This window comes from Strongylocentrotus purpuratus, unplaced genomic scaffold, assembly GCF_000002235.5.
Source record: "Strongylocentrotus purpuratus isolate Spur 01 unplaced genomic scaffold, Spur_5.0 spur5_scaffold_6, whole genome shotgun sequence".
NCBI lineage: Eukaryota > Metazoa > Echinodermata > Echinoidea > Camarodonta > Strongylocentrotidae > Strongylocentrotus > Strongylocentrotus purpuratus.
In genome coordinates this window covers 22,576,224-22,592,905 of record NW_022145612.1, presented here as the reverse complement: position 1 = coordinate 22,592,905, position 16,682 = coordinate 22,576,224, and the positions used below count along the sequence as shown (strand labels likewise).

At 36.8% G+C, this 16,682-nt stretch overlaps 1 protein-coding gene across 3 annotated transcripts in view; it reads right to left on the bottom strand.

Annotated features, from left to right (window-relative positions):
- LOC100893855 (contactin-2) overlaps window positions 1-16,682 on the bottom strand; it is a 63,176-nt gene that overhangs the window by 9,776 nt on the left and 36,718 nt on the right. For 2 of the 3 annotated variants that reach the window (XM_030973491.1, XM_030973492.1), the window contains exons 3-14: window positions 15,495-15,600; window positions 14,524-14,814; window positions 13,917-14,012; window positions 12,549-12,551; window positions 7,478-7,684; window positions 6,787-6,889; window positions 5,777-5,976; window positions 4,506-4,772; window positions 3,847-4,125; window positions 2,746-2,909; window positions 1,510-1,633; window positions 169-324 (exon numbers count right to left, since the gene is read on the bottom strand). In XM_030973491.1, the coding sequence (XP_030829351.1) occupies window positions 169-324; window positions 1,510-1,633; window positions 2,746-2,909; window positions 3,847-4,125; window positions 4,506-4,772; window positions 5,777-5,976; window positions 6,787-6,889; window positions 7,478-7,684; window positions 12,549-12,551; window positions 13,917-14,012; window positions 14,524-14,814; window positions 15,495-15,552 (1,948 nt within the window). In that variant the 5' untranslated portion in view covers window positions 15,553-15,600. The remainder of the gene's footprint in view (window positions 1-168; window positions 325-1,509; window positions 1,634-2,745; window positions 2,910-3,846; window positions 4,126-4,505; window positions 4,773-5,776; window positions 5,977-6,786; window positions 6,890-7,477; window positions 7,685-12,548; window positions 12,552-13,916; window positions 14,013-14,523; window positions 14,815-15,494; window positions 15,601-16,682) is intronic. The other variant, XM_030973493.1, reaches the window with a different exon arrangement.

The window sequence follows — 16,682 nt, the reverse complement described above, 5'->3', positions numbered from 1 at the left end:
AAGCAAATTAATACAGCATTAATATCTTCTATTCAGCCATTGGTAACAATTTATTCACATTATTGATTATTCTTCTAAAAGATGGTTGGAATATTGCATAAATATGCAAATGAGTTAGTACGTAGTTATGCCAACAACACGACGGAGTACAATGACAGTGACACTGACCTGAGCGGAGTTCGACCCATTCGTCGCTATGATCCGTTTGTCCTTCGATGGTAAAGGATGTGATGGGGCTGTTGTTGTCTGTGCCTGGGACCCAGCGCAGGTTGGCAGCCAGGTTCTCAACCTCCACCGAGAGACCGGACGGGGGACCAGGGGGTCCTACAAAGGAGGAGAACCAACAGGTATCATGATCAAATGTGATGAACAACAGCTAGTTCTATCAAAGTCTACGATGGAATGATATATATGTACTTTAAAGCCAGCAACTTTCAGTAAGACTATTTTCATGGAAAGAGACTGTCTCAAATTGCATAAACTATTTGTTGTGTCAATTGTCATCTGTCGTTCTAGCAGTTATTAATAATTTGATATATATATTTAAATAGGACAGTGGATCACAAGAGCTAGATACTCTATCTAACGGGTGATTAGCCCGGAGACCCATTAACATTTTTTTTTTAAAGAGGCCCACCCACAACAGAACAATTTTTGAGTTAAGAAAAAAACTTTACATTTTAAAAACAAAAGTCTATAAGGAGACAGAGTGTTTTCATCTGCTTTTGTTTTCAAGGAAACTGAAAGTGCACCAATCACCTACAAAATAATGTGTGGAGATTGGGAATGTATAAAATCAACCCTTAAAAAAAGCCCTGTACCTTGCAATATATTGGCTACATAATGAGCACTGTGACCTTTGACCTCGTGATTCCAAAGTCTAATCATTTCATTAGCTCTGCACGAGAACCGTACGTACTCCGGCTACTTCGTAACGAAGGCATAAAAAAAGAGGCCCTACTACACACAGAACAATTTTTTGAGTTATTCAGAATTTTTTTTGACATTTTAAAAACAAATGTCTAAGGAGACAAGAGTGTTTCATCTGCTTTTATCTTTAATGAATAGTTAACAGTTAGGTCTGAAGAAAATGAGGGACAACATTAGATCATGCGCAGAGAAACCAAATTGGACTTGGTTACTTGCAGGCGATACTCGATAAGAGGGCGTACGCGTGTGTGACTAGTTGACTCACAAGTCCCTAACATGTACAATTGAGAGCGTATTTACACTTGCTAAATCTCGTTATCATTGTTTGGTTGGAGTTCTGCCCTCCTTCCTTTAATGTATTCAATTCTTGGCCCTGTTTCATAAAACTTGTAATAAAAAACAAATGCTAAATTTCCATAAAAAATTAGTTCTCAGCCAATCAAATACCATGACTTCAGCTATTGTAACTTGTTATTGCGATTAATGTTCATGACACAGGGCCCTGACACAAGTTTACTGGATACTTTGATGAACGGTGGTGAAGAGAAAGAATGAAATCTGGGGTACATATATACTGACCTGCAATGTCTAACGTAGCACTAGAGCGGTCTGAATCAGCCACAGTCAGAGCTACGCAGGTGTATTCACCACCGTCCCGTAACTGAGCTGAGACGATCTCCAAGTTGCCATTGTCTCTCTCGGATTATTAAGGAAGAGAAGGAGGAAAATTATCGGGCCACATAAAAATTTGAAGAAGAAAATAGGTAACAGAGAAATAAAATATATTTCAGAAGTAGAAAGAGGTAAAGAAAAAAATTTGTAGATCCAAATCTTGTATTCAATACCATTCAAAATGTAATTGGAGATATATTAATTAATGACCCCATGGGTGTAAGAAAAGAACAAGAGTATATATATATATGTATATATATATATATATATATATATAGAGAGAGAGAGAGAGAGAGAGAGAGAGAGAGAGTGGTGAGTTTAATTTGCATGACTCTGTCAGATGTAATGCTAAACCTTGCAGGAAGGCATTTCATACAAACACTGAAAATAAGCATCGCCGTATTGGATACTAACCCACTGATCTATCTTGTATGCCCTAAGTCTGACAAAAGTCCCCATAAATTCAACAAATCGATCTTGTTCATTAAAGGTAATACAAAGTTTTGGGAAATTTGAAAATTGGGTGGAAAGTGATTCTTTACAATTTTGATACATTTGGATGCCCCTGTAGATGTATTATAAACACAAGAAAAATGTGCTGGCGCTCCCGGTAAATTTTGATAAATTTCAAATAGCGTCTACGGTTGTACAATGATAGCTGTGACCATGAAAATCTCAGAATATGTAGTTGTGATATATATTTCCAAACGGGAATAGCTAATAGGTCGGTTTTAGTCAAGAAACATTGTTTTATAGCTTAATTAATATATTGACCTTGAGAGGGAGCTATATAACATAAAGAGTTTATTATTTACAATTTCATAACTTTAGACTCGATTTCAACCGCAACAACGATCCCTGAATATTGTAGGATCGCATATGCTTCCAATATGTTCATTTGAACCAAATTCATGACCCCATCCAAAAACTTTGTATTACCTTTAAGAACTCTGATAATGAAACATTACACATCACAATAATTCTCTTATTCCGTCGGCAAATAACAAGCTGTTCAATGTAATTTCATTATATCACATTAGTGGATACGTCACAAGACTGTGGATTACATGGTTCGCGGTGCGAGTGCCGCTGCGAAACTAATGCCATTTGGCAAGAAATTAGTTTACATTTTCGCGGTCTTACCATTCTGTATCTCTCGATTTCACTGAGGTCGATTTCTACTCCATTGTGCTCCCATAGGTAGGTCAACTCCAAGTATTCATCATGAGCAGCTTTACATTTCAGGGTGGTAGACTGCCCAACCTCTACCAAGGTGTTATCAGGATGCCCCGTGATCACTGTCGCATCTATCAAAGAAATCAAGTGGAAGACAGATTAGATTGGGTTAGATTGGATTTGAATTTTTAGCTGTATACATTTGGATTTGCATAAAATTATTTATATCGTCTCACATATTGTTATCCAAAGAATAGTACCGTATTTGCCGGCGTAAAGGCCGCAGTATTTTTGGAAGATAAAATATCAAAAAGTCGGGGGTGCGGCCTATGCGACGAAAGAGTAAAATTTTTTTTTAAAAAGTAAGTTAAAAACAGCACGAATTTGCACATATGGGACTAGATCTACGAACGGTACAATAACTATACATTTCCACACATCTTCATGACAATTTTATCTTGCATTGTTGACATGAAGACGAAAATAAACTTCCAAAAACAACATCTGCCGATAGATCTTAATCTAAGTTCATGCCAATGCATTGCAAAAGTAAAAGAAGGGCCTGTTTAACGGAGCTGCCGCGAAGCATCCATCATGCAAAGTTGCTATTTTGAATCCTTTTCAATACACAAGAGAGAGGCTTGTGTATACATCACAAAAAACTACATAAGCTAGTATCAGTGCGGGATGGCCGAGTGGTCTAAGGCAGTGATTTTTGTCAAATTAACATTTATACACAAGAGATCAAATCCTGACTTCGACAAAAAGTTGTTTTTTTTTGTTTTTTTTTTGTTGTTTTTTTAAAATGTCAAAATCGGGGGTGCGGCCTATACGGCGCTGCAGCCTTATCGCCGGCAAATACGGTATGCAAGATTGCTGGGAGGAAGTGGTACTTCTAAATACAGATATCTTCTGAATGGTCATGTTAGGGTAACCGTGTTGTTGGGTATTCTGCAGTTATTCCCAAATTTGATTTGATTTGATTCATCAACTCCATATAATGAGTGTCCACTCAACCTTTCTACATGACAGTCCTGATATCAATACACAAACAATGCACTAGCTGACCTTTTATATCCAGACTACCCTCGCCGGTCACTGTTCCATTTGAATTGGTGGCAGTGCACTGGTAAGTTCCACCATCGGACATCTGTACATCTATGATGACCAGGTTAGGAGGGTCAGCGGTCAAGTTGTAGCGAGCGCCGTCTGTGATGGGTTGACCATCGTGCTGCCATGTGACCGTCGGAGCGGGGGCAGCATCCACATCGCATACCACAGTGACTGTAGCTGTGAGTGGGGCAGGCTTGTCTGTTTCCATTGGGCTCAGGAACTCGGGTGGGAAGGCTGTCAGAGCCAATGACAAAAAAAAAAAACAAGCATGATGAGAAGAGCGAATGTATCGATCATTCTCATTTATTTGGCATAAAAAAATCACAGCCTCTGAGGAGAAATGGAAAAATTTGTCTACTTTTATTCTATCTACTTCTATTCTGTCTATTTGTCCATTTCCACATCAATATTTTGTACACAGCAAAGAAAATAAAAATGATTGCTGGAGAATATGTTGGATGAATTTGAAAAGTACAGCTTAAACTGATTTCTAATTTAAAGTATGCGCCTTTCTCTCTTTCCCCCTTTCTCTTGTAACCTTTTCAACAGACTTAAACACAACCGTTAAACTTTGTCTTCAAGTACTAACAAGTAATATTTACAGTTGTTCTTACCTCTTACGGACAGCTGTGCAGCGGAATAAATCATGCCATGATCGTTGCTTGCAAAGCACTGATACATGGCTGTATCCGTCGTCATAAGGTCGCTTATTATGAGTGTCTCGAGGTTGTTGCGGAACTGATGTCTGTCTCGAGCGGTCAATATTTCTCCATTGCGATACCAGGTGTACTGGTCAGCCTCCTCAGCCTCTACGTTCCATTCCTGCATGGTGTTGATGTCTTTCATGGCATCCATTGGTTCGCTGACCCACGCTGGGGCTTCTACATGGTCAAAAAAAGCAAAATAATGCATGATAAAAATGCTTATTAAACATAAACAAATTAAAGAAACTGTATGTAATCATACTCCTATTTGGTGAGAAAAAAAATCATGGAATAACCAAAGGCAGTATTAGGAAGTGTTGACAGTTTGTCTAAGAGGCTGTTTACACAGGCATAGATAGTGCGCGCTAGACCGCGCTATCTCTGCGGTTTGGAAGGTACAATGTCGTTTCGGTCCGCCCAACAGCGAGCCACGGCGAGCCAAAACGGCGTGCCACTGGAGCACCTCTTGGGGTGGTCCACAAGAGATAGCGCGGTCTAGCGCGCGCTAGAAAAAAGGGGGTGCTACGATAGACCGCGCTATCTCATTGCGGTGTGAACAGCCTCTTCAACAGCTTGACATTGTATAACATAACAAGTCTGTTTTAAAACAGCTTGATGTTGTATAACATATCACATTCATATCTTCATATTACAGGATTGCTAATAGTTTTGTTTTAAAAATATCTTCTAACAATCTCAGTCAATAGTTTCTTAGATTTTTGCAATAAAAATTTGACTAGCATTTGATGCATCTCTGAAACTCAGCCTCTGCATTACTGCCATGTCCATCATATCTTGATGACTCAGTGGTAGAGTAGTGGTCTTATAACCAGAAGGTCGCTAGTTCTCTTAAGAAAGGCATGATGTGCTATAGTTCCCTTTCGTAAGGCATTAATTGTAATAACCAAGTCTATGGACAGGACTTAAAGTCATAGGTTAATTCCTCTGGTTGCTTACAGACATATACAGTGAAACCTGCTTTGGGACCTATTTAAAAAACATAGGTCACCTGTTTATAAAACATTTTCTCGCTGAAACACATTCTACAGAGACTAGGCATAAGACCAGCTGTTTCTGAAAACCATTTTCTTGTATATCTTGTGCAGTCTTTATACACAGGTTTCACTGTACTTGCTTTCATAGCGGTTATATAAAGTAGATCAAATCAATCGTCAACCTACCCGCGACATTGAGTCCTGCCGAAGCTCCACTGTTGACGTCATCGATGTAACAGAGGTAGGAACCTGCATCCTCCAGCTGCACGCCCACAATGCTTAAGATCTCACCCCCTTCCTCCAGCACGGCTCTACCGGTGGGCAACCCAGCACCAGGAGGTGATGTACGTACCCACTGGACCCTGGGAATCTGACCTGTTGGTTGCCTGGCAAAGTCACAGATCAAGAAAGAATGATGGGGAGGGAGTATTCAATTCAATTTTAAGTCAGAAATACTGGCATTTTAACTCAGTGTTGGGCTCAGATGAAATGCTAAGCAACATTTTGGTACACTGGTATTTATTGGTGTTGTGTCTTAGATCTTTGAAAGCTAGCTAGCAGATTTGAGCTGATCATTTTGATAGCCTTGATTTTGCTGGCAGTATAATAACCCTTCTCATTACCAGCTGCATACAAGGCAATCTTATATAAGCATACTTATATCGAAAATAATATCGCTAGTGATATTCGTTTGTCTCGCAACGTGGTCAATAAGGGATCTAAAAGATCACGACGTTTCGTGCGCCGCTGCAACACTTGGTCAGGTGATGAAAACTAATGTAAGCAAGCGTGTTTTATACTCTATGGGAGGACCGGCGCAGTGGTCAATAATTTGATCGATAATTGGAACAATAACGCACAAGGCCTATTGGCCGATGCACACGGTGCACAACCAATCAGCAGGCCGCTGGTTCGGCTCGCCTGCTGGGCGGAAGCAGTAGCGAGCTCATCCAATCAACGGGCCGCTGGCTCGGCCCGTCTGCTGATTAGAATCGACTGGTGCTGGCCGGCATTGCGAGACAAACAAATATCACTAGCGATACTATTTTCGATACTACATCCGCAATGAATAATATATTTAGCATACTTACAGTTTGCTTTTTTTCTCTAGGTATGGTTGCCTCCATAATGGTTTATAAAAATACATACAAAAAGGAAGAGTAATTATTTTTCCTCCATGTGGATGGAATACTTACGGGCCATAGAAGAAACATTCAAATTTGACGTCTTCTCCAGCAATGGTCGTCACATCGGTAGGTCTGTTCTCTTGAACAATCCTGATAGCTGAACTTGAAGAACCTGTAACAAGAAGAAAGGTCAAAGAGTTAAGTGTATTGATTGATTGAGACTGGACATAGGGCATCACTTGAAGAACAAGCCAGTATTCGATCATAAGTTTGTTTTTACTTTCAATAGTCCAGGTTTTAAACGTGACTAAAGGCTCGTTCAGACATGAAGCAGTAAACCACAACAGTTTTTTTTATTGATGTGTAAATGGATTGCAACTGCACACAGCAAAGGTCCAACAAGTATTCACTGAGCGCTGTGTAATAAGATATATATGATATAAGATATAAGATATATGTAATAGAATCCCAATAGGAGCCAACAGAATAATGGAGAAAAAAAAGAAATATGACCCCAAAATTGCCATATTCATTGGAACAGTAATGTAAAGAATAGTGATTCATTCGCTCGACTCTCAATCTAAAGGTTGAGGGTTCGAATCTCATTCCGGCACAACATTGATCCACATTTATCACTCTCCACCCAGGTGGGGCATTCGCAGGGGTACTGATAATTGCAGGTCTCTCAGGAAGAACAGCATTGAAGCTGATGAAGTTTCCCTGGGTAAACAAACTTATTATTATTATCATAATTAATTACCGGCATTGACTGTAACAGTGACCAATGGACTGACTCTCATTTCGACACCTCCGTCAGAGATAACATTGCTCTTGACCTGACACCTGTATGCTCCTGCATCACTTGCCAAAGCGTAGAAGAAGCAGAGTCGACCGTCATCCATAACCCGGATGCGGCTATCGCTGGAGTCCACCAACATATTCTCATGGAACCAATTGACCAAGATACCTGCATGAAAGATGAGAGAGAGTGGCACGCACAATTAGCACCATCGTAGCGTAAATCTAGGATTAGATATGCAAAATATCACTACACATAACATCCCTTTAGATGTATACATCCATGTACACACCAACATAAAACAGACTGTCACCTAACAGTTTAGAGCAACTACTTATCCACTGTTACCATGATTATTACATATTTTCTTTCTACAACATCTTCCAATTTGCCTAAAAAGAGATAAGAACAATTCTGTTGTTTTTTTGTTTTTTTTAAATTTTTAACTAACATATCAAATAACTAGATTGACAAGTTTCACACTGACTTCCCAGTGAAATATCTCACAAAATGCAGCCCAAAAACTCTCAATAATTTTTGCATAAAAGTACATTTCTATAGAAGTTATTCAACACATGCACTTCCCGCTCCAGGTTATATCACTCTAATAATTTAGTCTAATTTAACTATGAGCCATCGAATTACATATTACATCTGACTTTCAATAATGACAGCACTCAATTCACCATTAATACATACATGCCTATCTAGCAGATAATTCAACCAATAATAATTGAAACCCATTTCAAGTTTTGTTCATTCAAAACAACTATTGTACAATTCTACACCAATCTTAATGCAATCAACATTTCTGTTTTCATATTCCTGAATCAAATTAAGGGAGGAAAATGCTTGAGGGCTACAGTTCCTCGTGTGTTGCATTCAATTCAGTGAATTCATTAGTCCATGCAAGTGCATAGATAAGTAAAGTGGAGAAAAGCACACCAAAATTAGTTTTATGTCATCAGCATTCAGCGAAACTAAGATTTCCTATGTATCCAAGCAATTTTGTTGCAGGCATAATTTTATTATCTTTTTAGCTCTATTTATATATCAAGCGAATTAGTTTATTTCTCATCACAAGCACCCTTTCTTTGTGTTAAATCATACTCGAGGGAGAAAAAAATATCACTGTGGTTTATTCCTTTCATAGCCATCATTACTGTTCATCTTGACAAGAAATCTTAAAATCAATAACAACTAGATTTTAGATGATAGGAAAAAGTATAAACAAGGGGGAAAAGGGAAAGATTACTTCCAACGCCAAGCCTATGTAAGTTAGTGACTAAATCCTTCTTCATGAGATATTTTGATTCCAATATATTTCTGAGAGATGAGAGATGAGAGTTCACATACCTTATAATAGTTCAAACATGAGTTTGAAATTATAATAAACACCAACAAAATTTAAAAAAGAAACAATCAAATAAATGTTTTAATATTGGTAGAGATAGAAGAAAACAAGAAACACAAAATGCAGTTATATGAGAAGAACATAATACTAATGCAAAATCTGGATGCTTGAAAGTTTTAAGAAATTTGTGAACATACATCAAAGTAAAATCTGGTGAAATAATGGCTTTTGAAAATTACACCCCCCCCTCCCCCAGTGAACAAACAGGAGATAAGAAGATAAACAAAAACAATCCACAATTATTTACAACAAATGGTTCAGACAGGAATATGAATTTAAAACCAATGAATCAAATGTAAAACCCAAAGGCTCATAAACACAACAGTCCTTCATTTCCCCTCTCTCCTCCCCCCCCCCCCCTACCCGAAAGAACAGAATGAAATACATATAAGATGAAAATAAATGTAACACAAAATAATAACATAACTAAACAGAAATGTGAACAAAACATTAAAATTGAAGCTGAAGTTAAAAAGAAAAGAGAAAAAAGAAAAGACGAATGCAAGATAAAATCTGTCTATACCCCCCCCCCCCCAAAAAAAAAGGAATCGCAGAGCAATGAACAAAATCTTACATGTGTTATCTATCCTATAGATTATATTGATCATAAATTTCTTTAACAGGATCAATAGTACATTAATCAGGTCTTAACCGATGAACTACACCACACAAATAAACATACTTAAATTGTACTCTTTTGTACACAAAAAGGAAGCTTTCAGGTTTGACTGGTATTTTTTGTAACAGTATGAATACTAAAATGTCTATTTTGACTATAAGGAATGAACAAAAGGATTTGTTGTGAATTTATATACTTTGACAGACATGAGACTAATTTCTCTCTTTGAAAAAAAAAATCTACAACACATCTAAGACTGGGCAACATTTCTTTTTCCTTAAAAGCACAAGTTTTTAAACATATATCTGGATATTTGCAGTTCATCTAAACAGCAACCACATCCTTTCTGATATTTATACCTAGATCATACAGCATTAAAAGCAATAAGTAATTTATTCAACTTGAGCACCTCAAAGCAAATCTAATTTTACAATTATAATCAAAAGCCATATGTACAGACTGGATGGATGTAAACATAAGGGAAATTTCTGATGCTACCACAAGCATGGTAAGAAGTCTACAGCGCAATGTCAGGGTAAGCTTGTTGCTGCTGTCAGCAATTCAATGTTATGGGTCATTACATACTTCATTCATATATTCTTGTTCATTGATTGGTTAAAAGTGTGTCACATTATCATAAATAAACACGCTATTTTGCAAAAAGTACTATATACGGCTCCCAAGCCGTAAATAGTACTTCTTCTTGAAACTTCTTGAAACTAAAAGTACTATTTACGGCTAGCAAAAATTAAAACAGTACTCATGTCGCAGTGCGTAAAGTTTTAAAGTACTGGTATATTAAAATTTAACATTGAGTATGAGAATACGACATGCTGTTGAAATCCTATGAGTGATCGCTGCAAACTTTATGGAACTAGTATTAATTTTGGACTGTGCAAGCAGGAAATGGCAAGGTAATAGGAATGGCTACAGCTAATGGGTAAGTTTGAATTCTTTGATTTTTACAGCAAAATCTTTAAACCAATCAATGAACAATGAATATATATGAATGAAGTATATAAAACAAATATATACTGCCTTTATTTGAGTCTCTTGATTAAAACTATGGTCCCTCAGTGACTGCAATAGCACTATTGCAGTCACATTGGGCCCATAGTTTTAACCAGAACCTCTCAAGGCAGTATATATTTGTATACTATACAACTTCTATTTTCAGACTACTTTGGTACTAGTAACCCGTACATAACTTGATCCCCTTAGGGCTCTACACAAACGACACTCGTTTCTTCAACTTCATACATTTGACTGCTAGCTTGAATGGACAATGGACTTACTAAAGTACTAAGAGAAAAATAGCTCCAGTTTGATGTATGACTTCAGCACAAATATGAAGATGATTAAAAATGGGTATAGTTTTCATGATTTCAAATGACAATATTTATTCTTATAAGATGAAATGACTACAAAACAGATATGCTATGAAATGACTTTGTTACATGGAAAATACTTGTACATTGATGATGACATGACACAACCGGTTCCACAATTTGATCACCGAGTTACGGGAATCTATATAGGCAACCTGATAACTTTGATGTCCAATAATGAATATGATTTTAATTGATAATGGAGCATTCATATCGATATAAATACAGTATGAAGTATATACAGGAAGATGCATATGTCATGAAACTTGTGTCATCGCAATCATGCCCTTGAAAGAGTATTGCACGATTACATAACTATGCAAGATGATGGTTTTACTATGTAATGCATGCCTTCTCTTGCATATTATGTATACAAGATACAACAAGCCATGTTTCTGGCATGATGCTAAGATGATTTATGCACAGAACATTATTTTGGGATAATCCTAACAAGCTTTGACTATATGAATATTCATGATCGGCGTAGGAAAGTGGTATGCACTAAAAGAGTACCGATTCATAATTTGTCAGTCCATTAGACTCGCATCTTCACTATGTAGGATAGATTGTAAGAAATTTGGTATTTTAAAATAGTATATTAATATGGGCCTAATAAAACAAGGCCATCTCCTCTAGTAAGTGGTGCATGAGGAAAGGGGGGGGGGGGGGGGGGGGGGTCACAAGGAGAAAACATGCTCTGTTTCATTGCAAACCCTATTTTTTCACCCTCATGTTTCCAAATACTTGGATTCCATACAATCCGTTTCCTACTTATTGAAAATGCTTGTCAGGTGAATGGTGAACTCCTAGAAATGTTGGATTGGATGAGGATTAGATGAGATGGATTTCCATGATCAAACAGGATTGCACACGAGGTCCGAAGAGATCTAACGCCTTCCTGATTCTCACATGGTATAACATGAAGAAGGACTTACTGATAGTGTCACTTGCATCACACACTGATAAATGTGTTCAGAAATAAGGACATCATTTTTCTATCACTCAAAATTGATACCGGCACAAACTGCAGGGTATATTGTGTGGTCGGCAAGTAATATATTCTACAAGGACATTTTTGTAATATATAAGCTGAAATATTTTCCCTTGAGGTCACAAATTGATTGAATTTGTACCATTTTTAATGTGACTTTGGAATTAAAAAAAAGCTTCAGATCTGCTTGGTTGCTTGATTGATATCACATAACCATATAAAATCCTTGAAGTTAACTAGCTCTTGATATAAATCTGATTGCTGTACCAAATTATGGACCAACTCCTTTCCAAAGATTGAAAAAATTGAGTTCTTGTATCAGTCATTATTTCAGCCATTTCAAATGTATTTTCTTTTAGAACAGAAAACTGATACATCAATTTTCAACTTTATATCAGTTGTATGACAAAATAACGTTGACATCCTAGTATCTCTGAACACATTTATCAGCTGGTCTGTCCTCTGCGAGTAAATAGAAGTGGAGTGTTAAAGAGACAAAGTAGCAACGCAACAAACAAACTCTAACACTAACTATCAAACTGTATGGTTAGTTGACTAGTCATGTGATACACATTGCATCATGGGATACACTATAGACAATGGTCAGGATGGGTACAAACCGTCTGCTCACGGCAACGTTTGATCAATCAACATTTCGGTGGAGATCCAAGAAAATACAAGCGCAGCAAACGGTGATTACAAAATGAAATAAAACAAAATAATTCATAAATAAATAAAGCTAAGAATAAGATTTTCTGAGGGTAAACAAGTTTGATAAGAGGCAACTCTGGATATATAATGCCAGAGCATAGCATTTGCCAAGATAAAATAATATTAGATAATTGAGGGAATATTCTGATGCTGCAATATTATCAAGAACATTGTTCCTATGAAGTACAATATACTATGTTTCTCAAAGGTAAACCTTCATATCAACTCTTGCAAAGCTAAGGTACATAATATTTATATGCACCTTAACATTCACTCAATTCATTGAAAATTTATTGGTGTGTCCTAATTATTTTCTACTTGATGAATTGCATGAAATGAAGTCCTTTGGCACAGCAACATTCAAGAAGTTTTTTTCTCAAATACGGATAAATACCGGTAACCTTTTAGGTTTTCAAAACTTTACAAATTGTATTTTCTACATGTATATTCAAGTTATTACACTTCAATGCCATTTGCAAATTATCACACATTTGCTGTTGAGTTTGGATTAAAATGCTTCATTTAACACTGCCTAGCCACAACAAAAAGCTTCATATTTTTACACTCATTGCCCTGTAGATTTTGAAAAGACATGACTGAAATGATTCCATATTATATAGCTTTGTAAAATAAAATGAAATATTGTGGTTTGCGTAGGATAAAAATAAAAAGTAAAGCTTTATGTATCATCAGACATTTTATGATACCCTCATGAATTCATAAAAAGCATTTGTATTTTCTTACATAAATCAACAATTATTATTACGATTTTAATTTTAAGATGACACTGCAAAGCAATCGGTCAAAAGAGGGTGAAAAAGAAGTCTTTAAAGAGAAAAAGAGAGAAAAAGAGAGTGTAGGGAAGGGATGGAAGGAGAACATAAAGGTAATTGGAAGAGAAAAGAAGAGGGGAGGGAAAGAAAAGATAAAAGAGAAGGATATAGAATGGAGCAGAGAAAGAAAGGTAGTGAGAGAGAGAGAGAGAGAGAGAGAGAGAAAAGAGAGAGTTGGAGAGGGGACAAGAGAAAGAGAGTTGGAGAGGGGAAGAGAGAGAGAGAGAGAGAGAGAGGGAGAGAGAGAGAGAGATAGAGTTGAAGAGGGAAAGAGAGAGAAAGAGAGACAGAGAGACAGAGAGTTGGAGAAGGGAAGAGAGAGAGAGAGAGTTGGTTGAAGAGGGGACGAGAGAGAGTTGGAGAGGATATTGAAAGAGAGAGAGAGAGAGAGTGAGAGGGGAGATAGAAGAGAGATTCTGGACATGGTGGTGTGTTAAGACTGACCTGGAAAATGTGGAGGCGGGTTACAGGTTACACAGCCCCCCTGACCTGCAGTCAGTGACTGAGTTGATGTAGCACTTGGGTCAAATGAATCAACATCTGCAACAACAACAAAAACAACAACAAATGATAAACACATATCTTATGTTATATAATCACATATCTATTGAGGCAGCAGACTCTTAAAACGGAAGCAAAATTTAACCATATCATTGTATGTGTACACACAAATTAATAAATTGAAGCTCTGGTGGTCATGGATCAAACCTAAAACATATGCCAAACCCAATCAGAGAAAGAGAGAGAGAAAGAGAGAGAGAAAAAGAGAGAGAAAAGGAGAGAGAAAGAGAGAGAGAGAAGTACCTGGTAGTAAATAGATCATATCTAACAGTCAATAATCAGAATTCTTAATACTTTGCTAAATCTTTATAACATTAAGAGGCAATCATATACAAATCGTCTGTTGAGCACAACAACAAAAAAAAGCAACTAACTCATGGTAATATGTTAAGAGTCACTGTCTTTCTGGCTAAAAGCAGACTACGCATGGCAGTATTCATTCTACAAAAACAAGTTCCAAGTCTTTAACTCCTACTTCAAGACCACTTACAGGCAAAGACGAGCTCTGCTGGCAGACTTCTCACTGACCCCACCTGATTGGAGGCCATGCACACATACTCCCCGCCGTCTACTGTTCTCTCTGGGCTAGTGATGGTCAGTTGCCCAGGTGTGATGACCAGCCGAGCGTTAGTTGCCTGAGAGAGTGGAGCACCATCCTTCTCCCACGTGTAGGTGATTGGTTCATCACCAGTAGCACGACAATGGAGGGAGACTGAATCAACATTGGTTGCCGTATCAAAGATGGTTTCCTCTGGCTGCTGCATTAGGATTGGTCCAGTTTCTAGAGGAAAATAGAAATTCACAAATTATTTGTAGTTGTTGTTCAACCTCAATTAGTAGAATGTTAAAACTGTCCTTCATTAAAGGCATCATTTAGCAATGTTAAATCTGAGATGCACGGCCCTACTTGTTATCGGTGTCTGTGATATGGTGTTATATTGAAGCCCTAAAAAAATTGCGCTTCAAAAGTATCAAGAAGTGCCTCAAAAAAGTAAAAATCTTTGAGTGACCGGTTTTACCATACTCGTTTTCCCCAATATACTGTAGTTTTATGAAAACCGTTTGCCAAACGGTTTTTTAAATTTGTAATTCCAATCACAAACATCTTGATAATCAGACAGGCGATCGGCTTGTAAAAGTCATGGGGTTCCTTACTGACAATAAAAGGTTTATAATCCAGGATTTTGTTTCAGAATCTGAGACAAAGTTACCGGATCCCTTTAAGACAAAGTACACATTTATTGGTTAAAGAAAATGAAAGTATACATACATTCAATCCATTACTTGTCTAACTTTCATAAAGCAAGTCTGGATAGTATCATGTTCTTTAATACGACTAGCTAAACATCCTCTTAAAATCATCACCGATTTTAGTTGATAGTTATATGCTCTCTCAGTAATACCATTTGGTTGAGAGTTTCAAGGATAATTAGATCGCTGGAGAATTAGATTATTACTCACCTGCGTGTACAGCAGCACCAAAGAGGGCGACACAACTCAAAATGATCTTGTAAAACATCTTCACCTCCTAAGCTGTATATTTGATGAATATTGTGATGATTTCACTCTGAAAAGAGAGAAAACAGAAATCTAGTTAATATTATATTAAATCTGAAAACAGGTAGTCAGATTACAAAAATCAACAAGCATACACTGTACACATACAGATCCAAAATGTCAATACTTCTGCAAAGAACAATTCCAAGAAAAATTCTACAGGTTTAGAAGACAGGCATTGGATGGGTTTTATCATGAGTAATCTATATACATAAATTATTACTGAATAACTTTTCTTGGCCATATTCTGTTCAATCTTCACTCAGATCAAAACCCTTTTAGCCAACTGATCACTTCAAATATATATTATCCACTACAAAAATTATATACTCTGTCCCCTAAAAATTGATAGAACAGCATTATGTAATGTAGAGAAAGCAAAGGCTACTGCAATAATATCAAGGACAAAGATTTTCTGATCTAAACTCCCTGCTTCTGTGCAATGTTTCTCAGAAATAATGATACTCCGAGTGCATGGAACATTATCATGGAATAACATGGTACATACAATCTTTATTTTAAACAATAGAAATGTTTAGACCTGCATGAAGGTTTTTAATGCACAGTAGAATTGTTGAAAGCAGGGCTAAACTAGAGACCATTAGGCAAATAAGATTCTACACACGAATAAAAAGCAGAGAAAGATATTTTTTTAAATAATATATAAAGTAAGGATTTTAGAAATGATGAATTCCATTCCATTCCTCAATGCAGTGTATTGGAAATTTCATGCCCCAAAATGAAAATATGCCCTTGCTGCCTCATTTCATCAACTACTGAGAAATCCACTTACATGTATCTTGCAATATGTACTTTAATGGGAATGGCAAATTCATTTGTTTCAGGACGAATGTGGAATTTTAATTGATGAAATTAACCAATTAATATACAGCTTATCAAATCTACAGATCTAATTCTTCTTATTGAGGTGCTTTTTAATTTTTTTATAACAAAACATTATCAAATGATAATTCAGTTTGACGTTGCACTAGATCATTAATGTATTACTGCTGAGTTATTTTGAAAACCTTATCAAAATACATGTATTAAACTCCTCACATCAATAAAGAGCGACAAACATTTCCAAACATA